Source organism: Schistosoma haematobium, chromosome 3 (assembly GCF_000699445.3).
Source record: "Schistosoma haematobium chromosome 3, whole genome shotgun sequence".
In the NCBI taxonomy this organism is placed as follows: domain Eukaryota; kingdom Metazoa; phylum Platyhelminthes; class Trematoda; order Strigeidida; family Schistosomatidae; genus Schistosoma; species Schistosoma haematobium.
Window position 1 is genome coordinate 42263938 of NC_067198.1, and position 24433 is coordinate 42288370.

General features: G+C 33.7%; 1 protein-coding gene across 1 annotated transcript in view; it reads right to left on the reverse strand.

The window, feature by feature from the left end:
- The window catches only part of SCNN1G_1 (sodium channel, non-voltage-gated 1, gamma), a 36188-nt gene extending 16104 nt beyond the window's left edge, over positions 1-20084 (reverse strand). Inside the window, exon 1 of the mRNA XM_051213903.1 lies at positions 19072-20084. Within this exon, the coding sequence (XP_051069923.1) occupies positions 19072-19839 (768 nt within the window). The 5' untranslated portion in view covers positions 19840-20084. The remainder of the gene's footprint in view (positions 1-19071) is intronic.
- Between the last annotated feature and the right edge of the window lie 4349 nt (positions 20085-24433).

Genomic DNA, 24433 nt, shown 5'->3' on the forward strand with positions numbered 1-24433 from the left:
TCTAACATCAATCGGTTCATGATCTCAAATTTATTATCTTGACTTCATTGGACTAGTTCATTAAATTTGTAAAATGGCTAACTATAAAATGTTGTTTGTATAGTTTTGTTTGAATATTGTTCCTTAAATTTAGTTTTCACTTATAGCAAGATTACCACTTAATTCCATTGATGGTAAATGATTTGTCATACAATTTGTTGCACTCTGAAAGTCATGGTTATACATTGAATTCTCTAGAACAAAGCCTTGAAGAGTAATTTTTATATGCTACTGAAAATCTTCTGAAAGTTAGTTTTATCCATAAACAATACTCATTTCACTATATCAAGAACTAATTGAAGTAAAATTCTAGACAACAACATTCCAACATATTGATCTACAGATTAAACGCTATCTATGAGACCTGAAGAGACGGGATCCTATGTCATGATGAAATAACTTCCTAGGCCTTCATGGGTTTTAGTGGTACTAAAAATGAGATCAGACAGTAACAAATAATAATATCATTATTCTCTATGAGACCTCTTAAATAACTTTTTCGAATATTGAATAACAGTAAGATCAAGAATATACATTTCATGATATTCGGGAGACATTGCCTAAATGAATGTTTATGATCCTCTTGACATTTATGCTATGATGTGAATTCTTTATCTACTACTTCAAACATTAAACATTATCCACTAAGTCATGAATTATGGTGTGTGCTAGTAATATAAGTAGTACGTACCGTCAATCGAAAATGAAATGTCTGGTGGCAGAAGGTTAACAAGACCGAAGAAAAAGAACAAGAACAAAGAATAATTGGTGTGGAGAAAAAAGAACAACGAAGTCTGAGACGATTGATTAACATTTACAAAAGCAACGTTCAAGATTGGAACAATTGATTGATATTTTTCAAACTAAGTATGTACTGTATGGTTATCAGATTTTACCAAGATGTTCTGTAATTTTGTATTCAATTATATTCCATTGTCCTCACAAAAAAAATAATAAATAAAAGACAAAATTAAGATGTGTATGTTTTTGATAGAGTTTTGTTCTTTGATCTGGATGGTTTGGTCGTGGAGTTTTCAGTTTTACCTGAAGTTTGTGTTGATGATGTCGTTCAGAATAACGATGAAACCACAGCAACCAAACCATTCAGCTCAGACAACAAAACTCCATCAAAATAATCCACCTAAATTACAAATCTTCTCCAACATCTCAGATGGGTATGAACATTATCGGAACGGATAATTTTCAAACTTGAATATCAACAATGAAAAAATACACAAACCACCAAAACAATAATGTTTTTTTATATTCACTTGATATTGTTTACTTGATCTTCCCATTGATGTTCAGTACTACAATTGATCAATCTCTTCTTGATATATGTACATACTATGCGTATTACCTCAATATTGCCTTAATTTACAAGCAAAGCTGGATAGTGGCTAGCAGTATAATCAAGGACGTGCATATCATCCTATTTGGGATGGTTAGAGACGCAAGTGTATCCACTCTTTGTGTTCTCCCAAATTCTAATCTTCTGAATTCTTCATGTCCGTTATTTTCTTTCCAAATTTATTTCACTGTATTATACTCCTTGTATAACATCTTCAAACCCTAACGTTTCCGATTATTGCTTATACTCTTACTACTCCTACCACTACGGAATTTGAGTCGACAACTGCATCTCTGTGCTAATGTGGTATGGCAACTCAAACTGATGTACGTACATACGAAGTTCTACGTCGTTACTGATTGACTGACTGACTGACTGATTTGGGACTCGTCAGCTGGATGTACCTACCTCTCAGAATTGATGTTCACTCTGAGAATCAAATCTAATACCATTCACTTCAAACAATCATTGTGTTATTCACTTAGTTACTAAGTCCTAATAAACACTTGTGTATTCAATCGGTTAAAGTTATAATATTCATCAACCATATGTTATTTATATTTTATAAATTATCTTTATCATCTGAAAAAATATGATAAGAAAAATTTACTATACAAATTTTTAGTCAAAATCTAGTACAATAATCACCTGGTATAGAAAACTAAACAAACATACAAAATATCTGTGGTTGGTTTTAACTTTTGTAAATAATTAAATTGAAAAGTCAATAGAATAAAACAGATTTATGTGCTATGGTGATTGAATTCTCTTTCTTTTTTTTCTTTTTTTTAAAATATTGGTATTGGTTAATGATTAAATCTAATTGTCTGTTATTATTTATTTTGTTTATTTTAACACATAGATATTGGTACAAGGAGGCACCAAATATAGATGCGCCACACAAATCTCATTTGATATGTGTGAGTACTGTGATACGGCCCGGGTGCCCAAACTGAAGCAGGCGGTTTTCTGTGGGGTCCACAACCGGATCCTTCGACATGAAAGTCTGATCCACAAGGCAGTGGAGCATTGCAAGGAGATGCAGTCCCATAGTAGCCGGTGACCAATAATTCGTTCATACGCCATTTGTTCCTTCAGGATACTGGAGCCCATATTATTCATTGGTTTGGTATCAGGGTTTTCCTACACTCCTAGCTGAACTCTCCATATCCACCAACCCGGTTAAATCGCCTGACATTCACTTTTCGTCCTCTCATTTTCGTAAACAACAGTAATGCCACGAGAAGGCAGTGAGTAGGACTTCCTTGTCAGAGGCTATGTACGCGTGGCTATGTGAGAGCATTTGGAGAGTGAGAGCGAACTCTCCTCACTGTCGGCCGTACCAGGGCATTTGGCGGCATTGTCTGTTAGAATTGTTATGTTTATAATCTGAATAAAAACAATATGTTTATTTTTAGAAATAACTACTGTATAGAGTTGAAAATTAGGGGACTATTACAATCATTATTAAATATAGTAAATAATTGTCTATGTGAGATATTCAATGTCCATTCGTCGGATACTATTAGTAACAGAGTATTATGGGATAGTATAAACGAGCTTTCAAATGAGGAAAAAAATATTGAAATTGGATGTAATCATTGAAACTATGAGAATTAGTACTATAGATTTATTATTCAGGAAGCATGAACATTCACTTTTCATTCACCGCCATGGATCTCAACACGTTTTTATATATATAACGTAATTAACTGATTATTTTGATTGTTTTCAAATTATTCTTTAAAGAAATCCATGGCAATAACCATAAGGATAGTTATTTATTTCAGTCACTCATCAGTATATAATTATAAGACCCACTAAACAACATTTTATAAATACAAATCATGTTTCATACAATCGATTCCTAATACGAATTTGAATAAAGTTGTAAAACAATAAGTGAGGCAGAATTATATAAATACATTTCGGTCTATGGTATCTCGTCAGTCACTTACAATCATATTCATCATAAAGTGTAACAATAAGATATGACATAATATGAAGTAATCAATATTGATTGCGACTGACGAGGAAATGAGGAGACGATGTTAGAAGTGGATAGAACATTACAGAACAATACGGAAATCATGAAACTGTATCACAAGACAAGAGCTAACTTGAAATGCTGAATGGAAACGGAGAAGACGAAGACCAATGAATACACTGTGTCGGGAATTGGAAGCAGATACGAAAAGGATGAATACTGACTAGAAACAATTGGAAAGAATTGTGCTGGACAGAATTGGATAGAGGGTGTTGATGGGAGATCTATGCTCCTGCATGAGGGGCAGCAAGTGTAAGAAAGTAATTGAGTAAGTAATTTGGAATAAAAGATTTTTCGAAAATGAGTAAATTTGAAAATGGTGTTCAACACAGAATTATCTTAAATAACTGGTGATTGAGAGTGTGGAACACTAGATAACAGTTTCTTTCTATAACACTGTAATAATATAAGACTATTGAACGATATTCATCTTTCAAATTCCCGTTTTATAGATGAAACCGGTTACTAGTTTATTAATTTTACACCACTAAGTTGTGATATATTGGTTCACATTTAAAACTTTCTTATATTTTTCGATATTGTTTGGTTAGCATCGATTATCATGGGTTATAATACCTAGTACTCCAATTATAGTTTAACACCGTCAACTACTACTTATTCACAGAACATTAGAAAGCCCTATAGATTTGGCCAGCAATCAAGTAATTAATTATGATTAGAACATGCGGTTCGTGGATTTTCTGAATCTTAAGTTATATTTTATAAGAAGATGACATTAAATAGTTTTCTTTGGTTTTGTGACCTAATTTAAGCCGAAATAAAATTACATCCAATAAGTGATTATCTCATAGTAATTAATATCAAAGAAAGATTGTTAAAAACTGACGATTATAACTTATTCGTTAGTGAGGACAATTTCTGAAGAAAGTGATAACATCTTTATGTTTGTCATTTGAAACACTTTAAATTGTCAAGAGATATTTAAATGTCATTATATCTTTAGCCATTAATTATGTAATCATTATTCATTGGATAATTTACATTACTATCATGCAAATCAGGTCAAATACAATTCCTTAAAAAGTTTAAGAAATTTAAATTACCTATTAAATTTTATATCATGTTACTTAGTATCAGACCAGAAGATTCTGGGTTCAAATCTCGCGAGGCGGAGTCGTGGATGCGCACTGCTGAGGGGACTCACAATAGGACAAAACGGCCGTCCAGTGCTTATTAGTTTTCCATAGTGGTCTAGCTTCAATTGACTTATGATCTCAGCTATTGAAATTATGTTACTTATTGGCAACAATGTATGTTGATAAATTCAATTTTGGCCCTAATTATTGGTTAACGATCTTTTATTATTTATTTAAACACATAAATATTGGTACAAGAAGGCACCAAATACATATGCCCTACATAAATCATTCGATTTGTGTGAGGGTTGGGATACTGCACAGGTGCCCTAAACCAAGGCAGGTGGTTTTCTGTGGGGGCCACACCCGAAGCCTTCAACTTAAAGGTCTTATCCATAAGGCATTGGAGCAATGTCAGGATATGCAGTCCCATGGTAGCCACTGACCAACCCTTGGTTCATACGTCATTAGTTCTTTCAGGATACTGGAGCCCATGTTAACCATTGGTTTGGAACCAGGGTTTTCCAACTGCCCTAAGTGGATTCTCCGTGGCTAACGATCTAATCAACATTAAAAATTCACCCTTTGATCAGCAAAAGAGATGGGTACATTACTATATAATAATACGTCATATATAATAATATAATTAATATAGAGAAAAATAATCTGCGTAAGCCATAGACAATAAAAATTGTATAATGAATAGCGTTCATTTTAGCATTTCAGGTACCCCAATTCTATAATATACGCAGTAATTTGGACAGATAAGATAAAGAAGGTTGTGAAAATGGTCTAATCACTGATTAAATTTTATTGAAAACTCACATAACTAATCAAGGATAGGTTACCGAAGATGGGCTCCTCCATGTGTGTATATCAATTCAACTGCTCCTGTGGATCTAGTTACATAGGCTGTACTCAGAGGGCTTTATCCTTGCGTTTTCGTGAACGTGTACCAGCATGGTTGGGAAAAGGAGTTACCAAATCGATTAACAGCACTATTCTTTCTCATTTGGTAGATAGTGAACATCATATAAAAATAGAGGAAGCTTTCTCTGTTTTATATCAAGTTCCAAAATATCTACCTCAAGGAGCTAGATTACGGTTGCTCTACATAGCTGAAGCCATCTGGATTAACTCCATAAAACGAAATTTATGTATCCAGAAAAAAATATATCTAGCCTCTATGTTTACCTTGACCCACGACTGGAACACCGGATACCTAAACTGAATATTATAAAAATCTTGCCCCCTTTTTTTATTACCTCTATCTTAATTTTCACATTCATCATTCCTAATTCGTTGATCGTAATTACCTTGATAACACCCTCCTTATTACATATTATATTCACACAACAATCTTGTTATTATTATTATCTCACTTGACAAGATTAAATTCTCCTACTATGCATTGTATTCACATAATTTTTTTGCATTTTCATTTTTGCTATACTACTATTCTCTACTTATTGTGACTGTCCACTGTACTCTAAATCATCCTGACCTTTATTGAATGACCTTTCTAATTTGCAAATAATGCAACTTTGAAGTATCGTAACAGATGCAAACGTGCACCATTTTTAACGCATAACATTGTCAAATTCATTAATACATGGACTTATAACTGTAGAGCCTGATGATGAAGTTATTGAAAACAATTGCTCGCTCAAATATTCTTTATTTTTGAATAGTCTATGGGGATTTTTAAACTGCTAAAAACTAGACAGTCGATTTATCTCTCAGCAATGAGCACCTCGAACTCACAGGCTATTCAACCTAGAGTTCACGTGGGGAGCCGTCATTGGTGAGCTCAAACAAATCGGGAATGAGACAAGTATCATCTGTGAAAATAAATCATTGTTGCACAGTATCGTGGATTGGAAGAATTAGCGAATATAAATTACCGGATGTTATATCAGTAATCTCTCAGCTAGGCCTCAATCCTCTCAGTTCAATCTCTAATGGAATAGTGAAAGCGCTCTATAGAAGATTCATATACTGGAACAAGATAACTGTCCACAGTTTCCTAGCTTCCAGTGGTTATTTTAACTAAGATAAATCCGGAATGTTAAACTACAAAATGTAAGGCTTTTAACATATATGTATACCAAGCATAAAGTCATACGGAATGGTAACAGAAAGTGATCAAGATTATTTTTTTATATTCATAAAAGTTCCTTTCATACAGGATTAAAAGATCACACAAAATCAAGATAAGTCAATCTCATGTTTTATTTTATTACTGGAAATTTTGATGGGGTTCAATACATGATTTATAATATCTTATGTGCAACCTCATAAACTAAACATATTTATACAATCACAATTATTCAGTCATATCTTATTTAAATGATTGTGTACTGAACGAGAACACGAGTGGGGACAATCGAATAGAACATCTTGGTAAAATCTAAGAACCATACATTGAACACTTAATTTGCAAAATGTCAATCAATTGTCTCAAACTTGACTGTTCCTTTTGCAAATATCAGTCCATCGTCCTAGACTTCATAGGACGAAATGACCGTCTAGTGTTTGCAGGTTTTCAGCAGTGGTCTAACATCAATCAGTTCATGATCTTAATAACTAACTTAATAATCTCCACAACCTTATACTGATATATATATTTGTTTCAATATAAAATTTATAAAACTGAAGAATAGAAGATAGTTTCCATATGACAATATCTTTTAATCATAATTAATTGTAACTAATTCATTGTACCTTAATAATCTAACCTCATTTTGAGACGTAACTTTTTTCTTTTAGTAAATAAAACATATCAAATACAAGTTTTAATTAATTATATTACTTATTATTTAAAGTAGTCTATTATATCTATGCACTTTTTTGTCTTCATTTTATTAGCTTGATAAATATGAGTAACCATACACCATTGTCTCAGTGAGTTGGTATCTCACAACAGACCCGGTTGAACTCCACTGGTAACGGCTTCTCACTAGAACTCCAGGAGTATCTCCTGAAGTCAGTCACTAGTGAGCAGATGATTATTATCAGAAGCGGTTTTGTGGAAATTTTAGAAATTTCACTGATTGAAATCATGAGTCGATCTTGTGCTGAGAATTCTATATTGTACCAAAATATAGTATTGAATAAAGCCATTAATAATAATAATAATAATAAATAACCAAACCACCATGGAAAACCTGGAAGCACTGAACGGCCATTTCGTTCTAGTATGGGACTCCTCAACAGTGCGTATCCACGGTCCACGGTCTGTTGCGAGATATCAACTCACTGAAGACAATGGTGTGCGGTGGCGCAACTTCGTGGATTGGTTGAAGTTAGACATTAACACCGTTGGATGCCGGCCAGCCCAGCGGTCTAGTTGCTTAGGCGCCTGGCGCGAGGCTGATAGGTCCTGGGTTCGAATCTCGCGGGTTCGTGGATGCGCACTACTGAGGAGTTCCATACTAGGTCGAAACGGCCGTCCAGTGCTTCCAGGTTTTCAATGGTGGTCTGGTTTAGATCGACTCGTGATTTTAGTCAGTGAAATTTCTAAAATCTCCACAAAACCCCTTCTGGTAAATATACGTAACAAGGATTTTTGATAGAATATCTGATGATTGTTTGATATTAATTTTCTTAACTCATTTACTAAGTAATCTCATACTTATGTGATGTGATATTTACATTACACTGAAATAATAAATTAATATCTTTCATAGTGATAAAATTTCTATTATTCTTATATAATATTGTGCAAACATGAAGTAGATTTTTTTAGAAACTATTCCGAATGATCAGTTTTTCTACTTGTTAATTAATTATTTTAATAGTTGAATTCATGATTTAATGCAAGCTAGGTCAACATTGAAAATCTGAAAACGTTAGACGAACACTTCATCTTAATATGGGACTCCTCAGCAGTGCATATCCACGATCTCGCATACGGGACACGAACGCAGAACCTTCGGTTTCGCGCGCGAATACCTAACCTCCAGATCACTGAACTGGTATTCAACAGTGTTAGTGTCTAACTTTGATCCATTCAAAACCAGTGCAGTCCAATCAATGTTGGGTAGAGACAGATATCTACCTCAGACAATGGACGGGTGGTTGTGCTAGATCACGGATCGATTGAGGTTAGACATTAACACTGTTGGATACCGGTTCAGTAATTTACAGGTTAAGCGTTCACGCGCAAGGCTGAAGACCTTGTGTTCGGGTTATGCATGCGAGATTGTGGATGCGCACCGATGAGGTGTCCCATGCTAGAACGAAACGGCCGTCCAGTGCTTTCAGGTTTTCCATGGTGGTCTAGTTTAAATTGGCCCATGAATTCAACTGTTAAGATCACTACGATCTCAATAATTCCCGATTCTGATCATAATTTATTATTTCTTTTGCAATTTGTCTTGTTAATCCTATTTCATCATGATAACCTGGTATGGTAAATTAAGCCATCCCACATCTTTTCAATATTTAACGTTGTTATTAACTGACTATCACTGCTTGGTCGCAAAACATTTAAATAATCAAACTTGAGAAATAGTTATCTTTTCAAAACAAGTTATGGTAGATATAAGACATTTATATCGCGTCGACATATTCAGTCTTAATTTTATCCTTACCACAATTCATAAATAAAACATGTTTGTCAATCGATATAACAGTTGTGCCATAAAATTGTGTAATGGAAGTTAGTCAACTATGTGAATTCACGGTATGTAACATTACCTTCTTTTAAATAACGAATTAATTGAAAGTATATAGTTTTACATTAGAGTAATTCTAAGTCAAATAACTCACTGAAAGTCTATTAAATTAGTTTTATCAAGAGTTTTCAAATAGGACACATAGCCCAATTGTTTCTATTCAATCATTTGACGGAATCGTTTTTAGCTTTTCCGAAATTATTTTGCTCAAGATTTTCCACTTTTATTGAACATTTTTTTATTAGGATCATTGCTGTTATTCCAAGTGTGTAGTAAAACATATGGTATGTATAGCTCTATGTTTGCATTATGTATAGACATGTCACGGAAATTGTAAATGGACGGTTAGATTTTTTACTAATGAGTGCTAATAGTTGTATACGCAAAATACTTCGGATACGTTGGGCAGAAAATATCAGCAACAACCTACTATGGGAGAGAATAAATCAGATTCCAATGGAGAAAGAAGTGAAGAAGAAGAGCTGGAAGTGGATATGACATATATTTAGGAAATCACCCAACTGCATCACAAGGCAATCCCTCACTTGGAATTTTCAAGGCCAAAAGAGAAGAGGAAGGCGAAAGAAAACATTACACCAAGAAATGGAGACAGACATGATAAGAATGAACAAGAATTGGATAGAACTAGAAAGGGAGGCTGAGGACAGAGTAGGTTGGAGAATGCCGGTTTGCAGCTTGTGCTCCATTGTGAGTAACAGGCGTAAGTAAGTAAGTATTTTGGAAAACTAAACTTTAAGCCTGTAAGCTTTGGATGGCCCATGCTAGGACGAAACGGCTGTCCAGCGCTTCCAGGTATTCAATAGTGGTCTAGCTAAAATCAATTCATTAATCCAATGGTTATAACAAAGTTATATTAATTAAATGGTTCTGAATTATCAGTAAATTAGTTTTTTTTTACTTCGTGATGTATAAATAAGAAATTGCTGCTTTGGTATGGATAGCTTTCGTGTAGCTAACAAACTAATTAAACATGATTTGCATATAAGTTCTGTGGTGTCTGTTACTTTTGTCCGTCGACATAAATAGTATGTAACACCAATCAGAAATGGAATGCCTTGCAAAGAAGGTTGAGAAGATTGAACTGAAGAAAACACAGGGGTAAACATCAAGGAATTGAGAATCGGAAGAATCATGAAGGATGTAATGAACAATTGATGGAGGATTTGCAAATAAAGTATTTAATGTATAGTTTTCACATGGTATTCTGGTTACGGTTTTTTAAGTACGGTTTTCTACAGGATGGGGTTGCCAACCCCTCATCCAACACTACTGCCCTCAATAAAAAAGTATATATTGAAATCACACAAATGGTAACTATGAGGTTGAAAAATATAAATAGATTGTTAATATGTATATTCAACCAGTTTTATTGAATCATTATATTGTAGAGAACCTTTTCTTTTCAGAAATCTATAAATCAATAATAACTTCACACAAACAAAGATGCATAGTGGCTAACAGTAGAAACGTGCGTTACGTCACATTTTGAACCTGTCAACTGGATCTACCTGCATCTCAGAAATGATGTTCACTCTGAGATTCGAACTCAATGCCGTTCACTTCAAACGTCACCGTGTTATCCACTTGCTTGTGCGATGGGGTGAAGTTTTAAATTTACTTCATATTATTTACTTTTATCTTCTCATTGATGTTTTGGACTGCAATTGATTAGTATCTTATAACGCTTGTGACTTAAAAAAATATCGAGGCAATCCGCACAAGGTGTACATATACCAATAAGAGATTGATCAATTGCAGTCCTCAATAACAATTAGACGATACAAATATAACAACACTACATGAATTTCTAATTATAATAACTTATGGTAGTATATTAAATTTTTAATTTAATTAAAAAACTATTTTAATTAATCAATTTATTAATTAAAATTTTGTTCTTGCCTGAATTTCGGTTAAGTTTTTTCTCCTCTTCCTTGGAACAAAACAACATCATTTTATCATTGAATAGGTCTAGATTCATGATCTCAACCAAAAACTTAACAATTTCCACAACCCCCATACTGATAATTAACATGTGCTCACTAGTGACTAGCTTCGTGAGGGAATTCTCGGAGTTCTAGTGAGAAGTCGTGACCAGTGGAGCTAATCCGTGTCGGGTAGAGACAGGTATCTACCTCAGTACAATAGAAGTTGGTCGCGCAATTTCGTGGATTGGTTGATGTTAGACACTAACACCATTGGATGCCGGCTCAGTGGTCTAATGGCTAAGTGCTCAGGCGCGAAGCCAGTAGGTCCTGGGCTCGAACCCCGCGGGGTGCGGGATCGTGGATGCGCACTGCTGAGGAGTCCCATACTAGGACGAAACGGCCGTCCAGTGCTTCCAGGATTCCAACGGTGGTCTAACATCAATTGATTCATGATCTCAACCAAAAATAAAGTATTTGAATCATAACAGGATATCGTGATATCGTGTCGTTATAGTACATGGAATGAACCGGGTTTACTTTTAAAGACTAACAATAAAGATTTATATCATGTCTAGTTTAACAAGAAAACATCTAGTTTAGTTTATGCATATCCCTTTCTGATATAGGATAAACTAATGTTACCTACCTACTTACTTACTTACTTACTTACTTACTTACTTACTTACTTACTTACTTACTTACTTACTTACTTACGGCTGTTACCCCCAATGGATTATAGTCTTCAGAGGAGCATGCTCCATCCAGGTCTGTTCTGGACACATAAATTAATGTTAGTAATATGTAATTATATAGTTGAAATACCGAAAAAGATTTTATTGCTGAGATTAATAATTTTAGTTGTGATATACTAGGTAGATTTAATTACAATGTTTCTAACCATCATTCTGGATAATCTATCAAAAGTTAATTCATACAGAACTGAGCTATCAAAAATGCTTCAACAATCATTTGGATATTTCATTGGCTTGATGTGTTTCTGTATTCCCATTTATTGTCATATTTGGTTGATGTTTGATCTCAGCAAAAAGTCATCAAAATAAGTTAGTCTACATGAAATAAGTGTTGATAGTGTTAGTTAGAATGAAAATGAAATCGCTCCAATTAAACTAATCAGTTTAAAGGAGCACAAAATTATGACATTTTGACTTTTTTTTTCTCATTTATAAGTTATTTCATCCAATAGAAAAAACCAATGTAATTTATAGATTTGGTATAACTATGTTATTTATAATAGTGGGGTTTGATTGACTAAGCGTATCAACAACACAGAAGATCTTTGGATTAAAGGTACATTATAGTACTCATAAATTAGAAAACTGGATAATAATTTAGTTTTTCTTAGTGATTTCCTGATAAGTTAAACGAATTAAGGGTAATATGAAGTGTCAGGTTTTTTGAAGCCTTAGCTATTCGTAAATTTAAACCTTCCTTATGTGTAATATGGAACTCCGCCTAAAGCTACCCTGGGGCTATTGCCAGTTTCAGGCCCGGATAGAAGAGTACGGTTGAGAATGGGGTTAACGATAACATCCCATAAAAAACTAACTCGCCAACGAAAAAAAACGCTAACCAAATGTGTAATATAAATGATCATCGGTTATAATGACTAATAATTGTGACATATATATGGTGAATTTAAGAAATCGGAAAAATTTAACTTAACACTAGATAGATTGTGTAATATTCTGTTTAAAATGGAACTTAATGTGAAATCATTTCAATTTCATAGTTGTACAGTAAAAAGACGTTGAAAACTAAACATTATTTGAAGTTTAATTAATCTCTGTGGGGGGGGGGAGAGTATCAATTATCTGTGAAAAAAAACGTTATCCTTTGAAAATCAAATACAAAACAAACATACATGGTGTAGAAAGAAATGTATGTGATGATAATCAATGCAAAAGGTGTTTTCTTTCGCGTTTTTATGTATTTCTGTTAGGTCCCGATAAACATAATGAATGGTAACTCTCGGATCCATTTATGGACCAATACTAAACGTATATTTTGATCGTATAACTGTTAAATAACTAAACTATTCATATTCATGTCCTTCTTATTATGAGCTTCATTTTGACCTATGAACTAATATTATACGTTTTACGACTCTTGAGTTATACTCAGTGTATTAATTACTACCTCCCACATTCACAGCAACATCTGGTTAATTCTTGTACAAATGTTGTTTCATATTTTACTGGTACGTTGTGATCTGTTTGATTGGTATATAAACTCAGTATGTTTGAAATACAATGATTCATATCGCAGAGGCTGAGATTTGTGTTCTAGACTTAACTGGCTGTGCTAGGCGAGAAGCAGGGCCGATCAGAACTCTAGACTGCTAGCACGTGTTTTATGCGTTATTGTTCCGATCGATGAGTCACTGCTCTCTAATCGGCGGTCACAAGTTATAACAATTTCAAGTTAGTTAAAAATAATTTTCAATACTGACCGAACACAAACTAGTAATTATTGTTGTGTTGAATTCATTTAATTCATAAATATACTAATAAGTGACTGATCAATTTCAATCTTAAACATCAATCGGAAGACTCAGAAAACCAATTTTTAAAAAAATGAATTAAAACTTCACACCATTATATAATCTGGTGACTATCAGAACTTAATAGTTAAGGGGATAACTTGATGACTTTCGAAGTGAATGGAACTCAGTTCAAGTCCTAGAGTGAACATTAACTCTGAGATGCAGGTATATTCAGCTGACGAATCCCAAATATGGTGAGACGGGCAACTTGGATTCCACTGTTAGCCACAATCCATCTTTGCTTATTTGAAATTGTATTTACATTTTTCATTTATTTCAATGAAATCTAAATTCTTTCCTATTAAGACTGATTTAACTGTAAGGTACTTTTGAAATTCTTAAAATCATTGACTCTCAGTCTTGTGTCAGGCTCTACAGTACTATGGGTAAATTTTCTAGAATTTTCTTGGATCGGTTAATATTTTAAGAAAAATAAATACCATTCCCAGCAGTTTGCATCCACGATCCCTCCCGCGGGATTCGAACTCAGGGCATCCAGTCTTGCGCGAGAATGCTTAAACTCTAAACCACTAAGCTGTCCGGCATCCAACGGTAATAATGTCTAGTCTCAACCAACCCACGAAATTGCGCGACCATCTTCCATTGTAGATACCTGTCTCTACCCAACACGGATTAGCTACACTGGTCACAGCTTCTCGCTAGTGCTCCGAGAATTTCATCACGAAGCTAGTTACTAGTGAGCACATGGTAATTATCAGTATAGGGTTGTAGAAATTATAACGTTTTTGACTGAGATCATGAACTGCTTGATGTTAGATCACCATTGAAAACCTGGAAGCACTGGACAGCCGTTTTGTCCCATTGTGGGACTCTTCAGCGGTGCGCATTCACGATCTCAATTGCGGGATTCGAATCCCACACCAATCAGTTCAGGATCTCAATCGAATAACTCCACAACCCTATACTAATAAATATCGTTCTATAATACGTTCTTTTTAAAATTTCAGTTTAATTTCAAAAAAATTTTCATAATAAAATGTTTTAAACAATGGATTTCATTCGATCATATTTATTCATTGCCTTAATGAAAATCGAATGAATCATTTTAATTACATTATTGAAATTCATTTTCATTTCATTAGTAACTTCTTTCAATGATGAAGTCTAAACTAAAACGATTTACATAATTAAATAGATGTACACATGTTAAGTACTTTTATATAATCACTTAGTTTATGTTTCATATCTTTATGTTACTAAAGTGAATAATATTCCAGACTTTTACTTTAGATATATATATATATACGGGTGTAAGCTACTTATATTCATATAAGTAGTACATAACGATAGTCAGGAATAAAATGTACTTCAGTAGAAGATTGAGAATTGAAAGAACAGGAACGAAAAGCAATTTGTATGAAAATGCAGTAACAATGAAAACTGAGATGACTGACTGATATTTGTAAAAGAAACAGTCAAGTTTGAGATGAATAATTGATATTTTGCAAATTAACTATATACTGTATGGTTTTCAGATTTTAGTAACATATTCTGTAATTTCAAGTTATAATATATTCGATTGTCCCCACTTGTGTTCTTATTCATCACAATTTTATTGATTGTAACGTTTTATCCAATCTTTTATAAGTGTGGTTATATTGAAATAGTGTTTTCTATGTTTTGTTATTTTGTGTTTACAGGAGCCATCAACTTTCTATAATCCGAAATATACCATATATTGACTACTTAATTAACCCAGGTTTATATTAAAGATTGTTTATAGAATCTGTCTAGATCTATCAAAGCATCTATTCGTTTGCTTTATAAAATGAGAAATAATACATTTGATTTGTCTATGAGATTAAATCGGAACCAAATATGTTCTATCTCTGCACTTAACTTTTGTGCAGACTTGTTATTATTATTATTTTAACAGTTGGGATCATGAGTCAATTGAAGCTAGACCACTACCATGGGAAACCTGGGAGCACTGGACGGTCGTTCCGTCCTATTGTGGGACTCCTCAGCAGTGCACATTCACGACCCCGCCCACAAAACCCCATCTGATACTAATCAACATATGCTCACTAGTGACTGGCTTCAAAGAAATTTCTCCTGCTGAACCAATTTCTTTACTCGCTTGATTTACAGTTCAAACTTATTTCCTGTATCAATATATGTAACACCTGTAATATTTTCACATTATTTTATTAATGAGATAAAAACACATTATATTTATTTTATTGCGTTTCAAAAAATAACAGTTCAGTGGTCTAGAGGTTAAGCGTTCACGCGCAAAAATAAAGGTCCTAGGTTCAATTCCCCCTTGTGGGATCCTGAATGCACACTACTAAAGGATCTCATACTAGGACGAAATTGCCGTCTAGTACTCTCAGGCTTTCACTGGTGGTCTAACTTACATCAACCCATAAATTCAACCTGAAAATACTAAAATCTCTATAAATGCGCATACTGACAAGATTTTATTACTTGATTCATTAGTTTTTTATCTGTTCTCCGGTACATAAACATGTAGTGTTAATATATTAATTTGTAAGCATTTGAATCTTCCTATTGTTGATGTTGAGGACTGAAATTCGTTACTTTCTGTTTTGCTGAAAAAAGGATGTAATCATTGAAACTATGAGAATTAGTACTATAGATTTATTATTCAGGAAGCATGAACATTCACTTTTCATTCACCGCCATGGATCTCAACCCGTTTTTATATATATAACGTAATTAACTGATTATTTTGATTGTTTTCAAATTATTCTTTAAAGAAATCCATGGCAATAACCATAAGGATAGTTATTTATTTCAGTCACTCATCAGTATATAATTATAAGACCCACTAAACAACATTTTATAAATACAAATCATGTTTCATACAATCGATTCCTAATACGAATTTGAATAAAGTTGTAAAACAATAAGTGAGGCAGAATTATATAAATACATTTCGGTTTATGGTATCTCGTCAGTCACTTACAATCATATTCATCATAAAGTGTAACAATAAGATATGACATAATATGAAGTAATCAATATTGATTGCGACTGACGAGGAAATGAGGAGACGATGTTAGAAGTGGATAGAACATTACAGAACAATACGGAAATCATGAAACTGTATCACAAGACAAGAGCTAACTTGAAATACTGAATGGAAACGGAGAAGACGAAGACCAATGAATACACTGTGTCGGGAATTGGAAGCAGATACGAAAAGGATGAATACTGACTAGAAACAATTGGAAAGAATTGTACTGGACAGAATTGGATAGAGGGTGTTGATGGGAGATCTATGCTCCTGCATGAGGGGCAGCAAGTGTAAGAAAGTAATTGAGTAAGTAATTTGGAATAAAAGATTTTTCGAAAATGAGTAAATTTGAAAATGGTGTTCAACACAGAATTATCTCAAATAACTGGTGATTGAGAGTGTGGAACACTAGATAACAGTTTCTTTCTATAAGAGTATATAAGATTACCGAACAATATTCATTTTCAAATTCCCCTTCTATATATCAGACCGGTTACTAGTTTGTTAACTTTACACCACTAAGTTGTGATATATTGGTTCACATTTAAAACTTTCTTATATTTTTCGATATTGTTTGGTTAGCATCGATTATCATGGGTTATAATACCTAGTACTCCAATTATAGTTGGTTAGCAATCAAGTAGTTAATTATGATTGGAAGACGTAGTTCGTGGGGTAACAGGATTTAGTTAGTAGGTAAGTAAGTAAGTAAGTAAGTAAGTAAGTAAGTAAGTAAGTAAGTAAGTAGGTAGGTAATCAATATTGGTGATATAGATTATAATAATAGTAATAATATATACGAATATTCCCCAAGATTAGAATGAATCGTTTGACAGTAATTGAGCGCCGAGTATAGAGAAGTCATTATATGTGAAAATTATATTTGAAATATTCTCAGCGATTGAAATTTAACTAAATCCAACGTTTCGTCCAGCTAACTTGTCTGGACTTCTTCAGGGTAATAATCAAAATCAAAATTATCGAGGAAATATATAGCTTTTTAATAATATATATAAATATATGTAAACAAATGCGGGGCCACTTAAAAGTAGTGTTACTTAATTCATCTCGTTGATTCCGATTGTTAGATAATTACCACTTCATCTATTTATGACTTCAAAATTTATTTTCAATTAATCTGAAACTTTCATAAACTTCTCAAATCTCCTATAATTATAACGCAATCCATTTTATCAATTTCCGGACTCAACATAATTAATGTTTCAGCCTTCTATGTTAGTTTGTTTTTGTTTTACTTCCATCATCAAATGACCTCGCACTTGCTTATCCATACATATATGTATATATATATTCAAACAGTTGTAAACAACTGATGAAAAACCATGAAATAAAATGACAAAATCGGATTATTCCACCTTCATTTCTATTTTGACCTTATAGCAAACATTATAAAATTAATTTATATACGATTAGCCTAAGCATAAATTTTACACACTTGACATTTAATTATTAGTATCAAAAGTGGATTTGTAGAGATTATAGTATTTTCAGTAGTTGAGTTTATGAGTCAATTGAAGCTAAACCACTACCATGGAAAACCTAGAAGCACTGGATGGCCATATCGTCCTATCGTAGGACTCGCCAGCAGCGTGAATCCACGACTCTGCCTCGCGAGATTCTAACCCAGGACCTATCAGTCTCGTGCGTGAGCGCTTAATCACTAGACCACTGAGCTGGTCAACATCCAACGGTGTTCATATCCAACTTTAACCAATCTACGAAACAACTGATGAAAAATCATGAAATACAAAGATAAAATCGCATTATTCTATCTTAATTTCTGTTTTGACCTTATGCAAAAATACATTACAAAATTAATTTATACAATTCAGAAGGGGTTTTGTGGAGATCATGATCTCAACTGTTGAAATTACTACAATCTCCACAAAACGCCTTCTGATACTAATCAATATAAGCTCACTAGTGACTGGCTTCAAGAGATATTTCCTGGAGTTTTGATGAGAAGCAGTGACCAGTGGAGTTTAACCGCGTCAGTTGTGAGATAGTAACTCAATGATGACAATGGTGGATGTGTCGTCCAGTTTCGTGGATTAGTTGAATTTAGACATTAACACCGTTGGATGCCGGCCGGCTCGGTGGTCTAGTTGGTTAAGCGCTCGTGTGCGAGACTGATAGGTTGTGGGTTGGAATCTCGTGAGGCGGGGTCGTGGATGCACGCTGCTGAGGAGTCCCACAATAGGACGGAACGGCCATCCAGTGCCTATAGGTTTTCCATGTTGATCTAGCTTCAATCGACTCATGATCTCAACTGTTGAAATTATACAATTCACTTAAACACAAATTATTGTTTTTTTACTTACTTGACATTTAATTATTAATTTATCATGTTGATAACCAAGTTTTCTTCTTTCTTCATTATTTGGTAAACTTTCTAAAAATCCAGCTAATGAAAATGCTGCACTAGCTGCATTATATTCATCAATTTTATGTTTATTATAAAAAATATATTGAGCATATGTAGCTAAATCTAATACAAAATGTCTTGGTGTTTTCCAACCTTTCATTTGTAAATATTTTAATCCATCTGGTGAAATTGGACGAAAATTACATACAGTTACTGATGGAAATGGACTAATTGTATGACGTAATACACGTGGTGGATGTATTACATTATATTCTAAATATTGTCTAGTTAAAAAAAGCATACATATAAAACAACCTAATATTAATATAAATACTAATATTAACCATAATAAACGTAAATAACGATTATGTGCACGAACTATACGTGGTAGACCACGTATTGTTGTATTTTCACAAAAACGTTTTAATTCATCTAATATTATAACAGATATATGATCATGTTTTAATGATGTTGACGGTGATGTTGGCGATGATGGTGATCTTCTTGAATTCTGTTTGTTCACTTGAATTAAATCAATGATATTATTCATTGTTTTATTTTTATTTAAATTAAGATGATCCATTGGTAATGATTCGTTGATATGTTCATAACATTTTCTAATCTCTTGTATCAAAATATAACATAATGGACATATAGAATGTAAATTATTTTTATCAGAATTTTCTATATTTCTATTTTTATTATTATCAGTAGTATCGGACATAGTTTTGATTTCCTTTTGATTATTATAATAATAATAAGATTAAATCAAATCGACGATTTATTCATTTTTATATCAGAAAATACTTTATTTTGATTGGATTACAGATATAAATTTTGATTGGTTATAAAACGAAGTTATTTGTTGTTATTGTTTATTTATTTACTTTAACACATAGATATTGGTACAAGGAGGCACCAAATATAAATGCGCCATACAAATCTCATTTGATATATGTGAGAGCTGTGATACCACCCAGGTGCATTTGTTGTTTTTCTATAATTTGACTTATAAATATAATTCTACATTTTGAAAGTATTCAACAAGTAGATTTGGACTTGGATTTCAAATTAGTAAGTTGTAGCAATAGTGTATATTTTATTGTTATTAATAGTAAAATTCAGTGATTAATGTTCTGGTTTGCCATAACAACATAGTATCAAGTAAATTGCAATGAGATACTAAGTCACGTAAATTAATCGTTACAAAGTTTTTGGTTGAGATCATGAACTGATTGATGTTAGACCAACATCGAAAACCTGGAAGCAGTGGACGGCCTTCTAGTCTTATTGTGGGACTCTTCAGCAGTGCACATCCACAACCCCGTCCGCGGGATTCGAACCTAGGGTTTTCAGTTTTGCGCGCGAACGCTTAACCTCTAGACCATTGGGCCAGCATCCAACGGTGTTAATGTCTAACCCTAACCAATCTATGATGGTCTAACATCAATTGGTTCATGATCTCAATCAAAAACTTAACGATCTCCATAACCCCTAAACTGATAGTTACAAAGTTGTTGAATCCCAATTATCAACACCTGGTATACTAATGGCTTATGGTAAATTTGTCTTTTATCAATAATGAAAAACAAAATACGACACTCAAATCTATAACTGAGACTGATAACAGTTTTGTAGTGTCGTTTATTACATTAGACCCATATACTTTATTCTAGCTTTTGGACAGGTCAATCTATTCATTCTACTTGAGTCACATTTTGACCTTGTTAATTATTCACTTATCTCAATCTTGACTGTTTTTATATGAGCATATTGTGTGTACGCTTCTTATCCTATTCATCACATATCTGTAGCATACATTTTTGTGTAATTATAAATATTAATTACCGCTTAATTAAACTGGAGTTGGTTTACATGCCTTCTCCACTGTGTCATTTCGCTCTCTTTTCTTCGCCTCTTTCGCTGCGTCTCTCTGATTATCTATTCCAATCAACGATTGTACAAAATATATGTATTGGGAAATCCATTCCCAATCAGAAACCATCTCATTGGGGTCAGATCCCGGGCCACTAAAGTTTGATTCTACGGAGTTCGGATTATCCTTAAAGTTCGGTTGTACTAATATCTTAAATCTATAATTCATAAAGATTGTAAATAATTTAATTGACTTAGAAAAGAAGTGAGATTTGCAAACTAGGAAGTATTAAAAAGCCAATTCATTCTAGTCTAAAGCTTTTCAGTATTATGTTTTCTCAACTCCATATAAAATCATAACTAATGTCTCTCAGTTTTATGATAAGTACCATACTTATTAGGCATTAAGTTAATATCAAATAGTTTAAATAAATAAATTAACTTACTGTGAGATATCTTCCTAACTCTACATTGAAAAGTAGTCTATCATTAGGTTTGAACATTTATTTTTGTTAATTCAGTGGTTGAGATCATGAGTCAATTGAAGCTAGACCACTACCATGGAAAATCTGGAAGTACTGGATGGCCATTTCGTCCTATTGTGGGACTCCTCAGTAGTGTGCATTATTGTATTAAATATACTAACAAACAATATCCAACAGTAATTCTATCATAAATTTGATAATTGAATTCATGAGACAATTCAAAATAGACCATCACCATGGAAAACCTGGAAGCACTGAATTGTCGTTTCATCCTAGTATGGAACTCATAAATCTTTAAAAGTCTAATATTTACCCTATCAGAATAGAACAAAATAGTCACATCATATGAAGTTTACTTCATTGCATTTAAATAATCACCAAGTAATAATAATAAAACGAAATTGATAATAAACATATATTTTTGTTATATCCCAATGAGTAGGAAAAAGAACTATATTGCTGATGTTTCGTGACTTAATATCAGCTCATTCTTCAGAGAAATTTATTGACCAAAATTCAATTTATACAAGTTATTAAAAGGAAAAACCATCCAACTCAGAGAATAAAACTCTAACAAAATCATTTATCTGAATTATAAATCTTCGCCACCATCTTGAAAAACAAAATGCAGAATCTATTTTCGTTAGTACAATCAAGATATTCTACATTGTTTCCTTTGTACTATTTAAACTTGTGTTAATTGAATTTCAGTTAATAATTTTCTCTAAAGTATTGGCTTACATGAAGTCACGAAACGTCAGAAATATAATTTTTTCTACTCATTCGATTATAATAAAAATATATGTTTATTATTATTATCAGAAGAGGTTTTGTGGAGAATTTAGTAATATTATAGTTCAACCAAGTTTTTTATGAGAGTAACTCACTGAAGACAATCGTGGATGGTGACTTAATTTCGTAGATTGGTTGAAGTTAGACATTAACACCATTGGATGCCGGCTAGATCAGTGGTCTAGAGGTTAAGCGCTCGTGCGCGAGACTGATAGGTCCTGAGTTGGAATCTCGTGAGGCGGGGTCTTGGGTGTGCACTGATTAGGAATCCTACAATAGGACGAAACGGCCGTCCAGTGCTTCCAGGTTTTCTATGGTAGTGGTCTGGCTTCAATTAACTCAAAGATCCAACTACAAGAAAATATGTATTATTAATTCTCGACAGAATGCTCAATTTATTTAAAACAAACAAGTCCAACATTGCTACTTACATACTTACGACTGTTAAATACTTTCTTATATTCAATGAAGCTTATGTATAGTATCGAGTTTCATTCAATTGATTGTTCAACGATGATTTGTAGTGTCGTGATTTGGTCTGTACACAACCGGTCATCACGGAATGTGGCCTATTGATCTCGGAGTTAGAAATCTACACAATTTGTTATTCGGTTCAACAATACTCTGTTAAAAAGTGTTTCCTGGTACCGATAGTAGTGTGATGCCTCTAATGACCCCACACTTTCTCAGATCTCCTTTCTTTGGTATCTTGGTGAAGTATCCTTCTTTCTAGTCTGTTGATACTTGTTCCTCAATCCAAATCTTCCTGAATAGAATGTGGAGCATGTTTGCAGTTACTTCTACGTCTGACTTCAGTGCTTCGGCTGGTTTGTTGTCAGATCCCATTGCTTTCCCTCTCTTGATTTGTCTAATGGCCATCCTGATTTCTTCCGTCGTTGATGGAATGGTATGCATAGGAAGGTCTGTAGATACTGCTTGAATATCCGGGGGATTCGATGGATCCGATCTATTTAAGAGTTCCTCAAAGTATTCCACCCATCCGTTCATCCGCCATTGAATTTCACTGATTGGCTTGTCTTCCTTGTCCATGACTGATCTCTCTGGTTCACTGTATTTCCCTGCTAGTTTCTTCGTCGTGCCATTTAGTTGTCTGATAGTTTGTTCTCTGGCAGCTTTTTTCACTGTCGATGCTAGGTCTTCCACGTATTTCTGCTTGTCAGATTTCATGCTCTTGTTCACTTGCTAAATTGTTTCAGAGCATTCAGTTTGTGCTTTAAGTTTCTCTATCTTTTTCATCTGTTGTTAATTTCTGTTTTCTTCTTCTTCCTTTCTTGAATCTTATGCACGGTTTTGATAGAGACCCAGATCTAGAACAGGCTGGATTCCGTAAGTATCGGTCGTGCACAAACCAAATCGCAACACTACGGATCATCATTAAACAATCAATCCAATGGAACTCGTCACTATACATCAACTTCCTTGATTATGAGAAAGCATTAGACAGTGCGAATAGAAGAACATTATGGAAACTTATTCCACACTATGAAGTACCTGAGAAGATCTTGAATTCATACGACGGACCACAGTGCAATGTGGTGCGTGGAGAACTGCTGACAAACGCATTCCATGTAAGGACCGGAGTCAGATAAGACTGCCTAATCTTTCTTCTGGTGGTTGATTGGATTATAAAGACCTCGACATGTGAGGGGAAGGACGTAATATAATCGACAAGTTGGATGCTTTTAGACAATTTGGACTTGGCAGATGATCCGGCCCTCCTATCCCATACATATCAACAAATTTAGGTCAAGATAAACATTCTCGCAGCAGCCTTTGCATCAGTATGCCTAATCATAGACAAAGGAAAATGCAACAACCTTAAATACAACATGGAGAACACCAACCCAATCACACTTTGGAAGAGGAGGAAACATCCACGTAGATGGTCAGCATCATCATTGATGGACAATGCAGACATATAGCCAAGGATTGACAAAGTAAGGACAGCATTCATACAATTGTAGAACATATACAATTCAAAACAAATGTCTACAGGCCTACATCAAAGTCACAATATTCAATACGAACGTCAAAACAATTCTATTGCACGGAGCTGAAATGTGGAGAACTACCACAACCATCATCAAAAATGTACAAGTATTTCTAAATAATTATCTACGCGAGATAGTCAATATCTGTTGATCG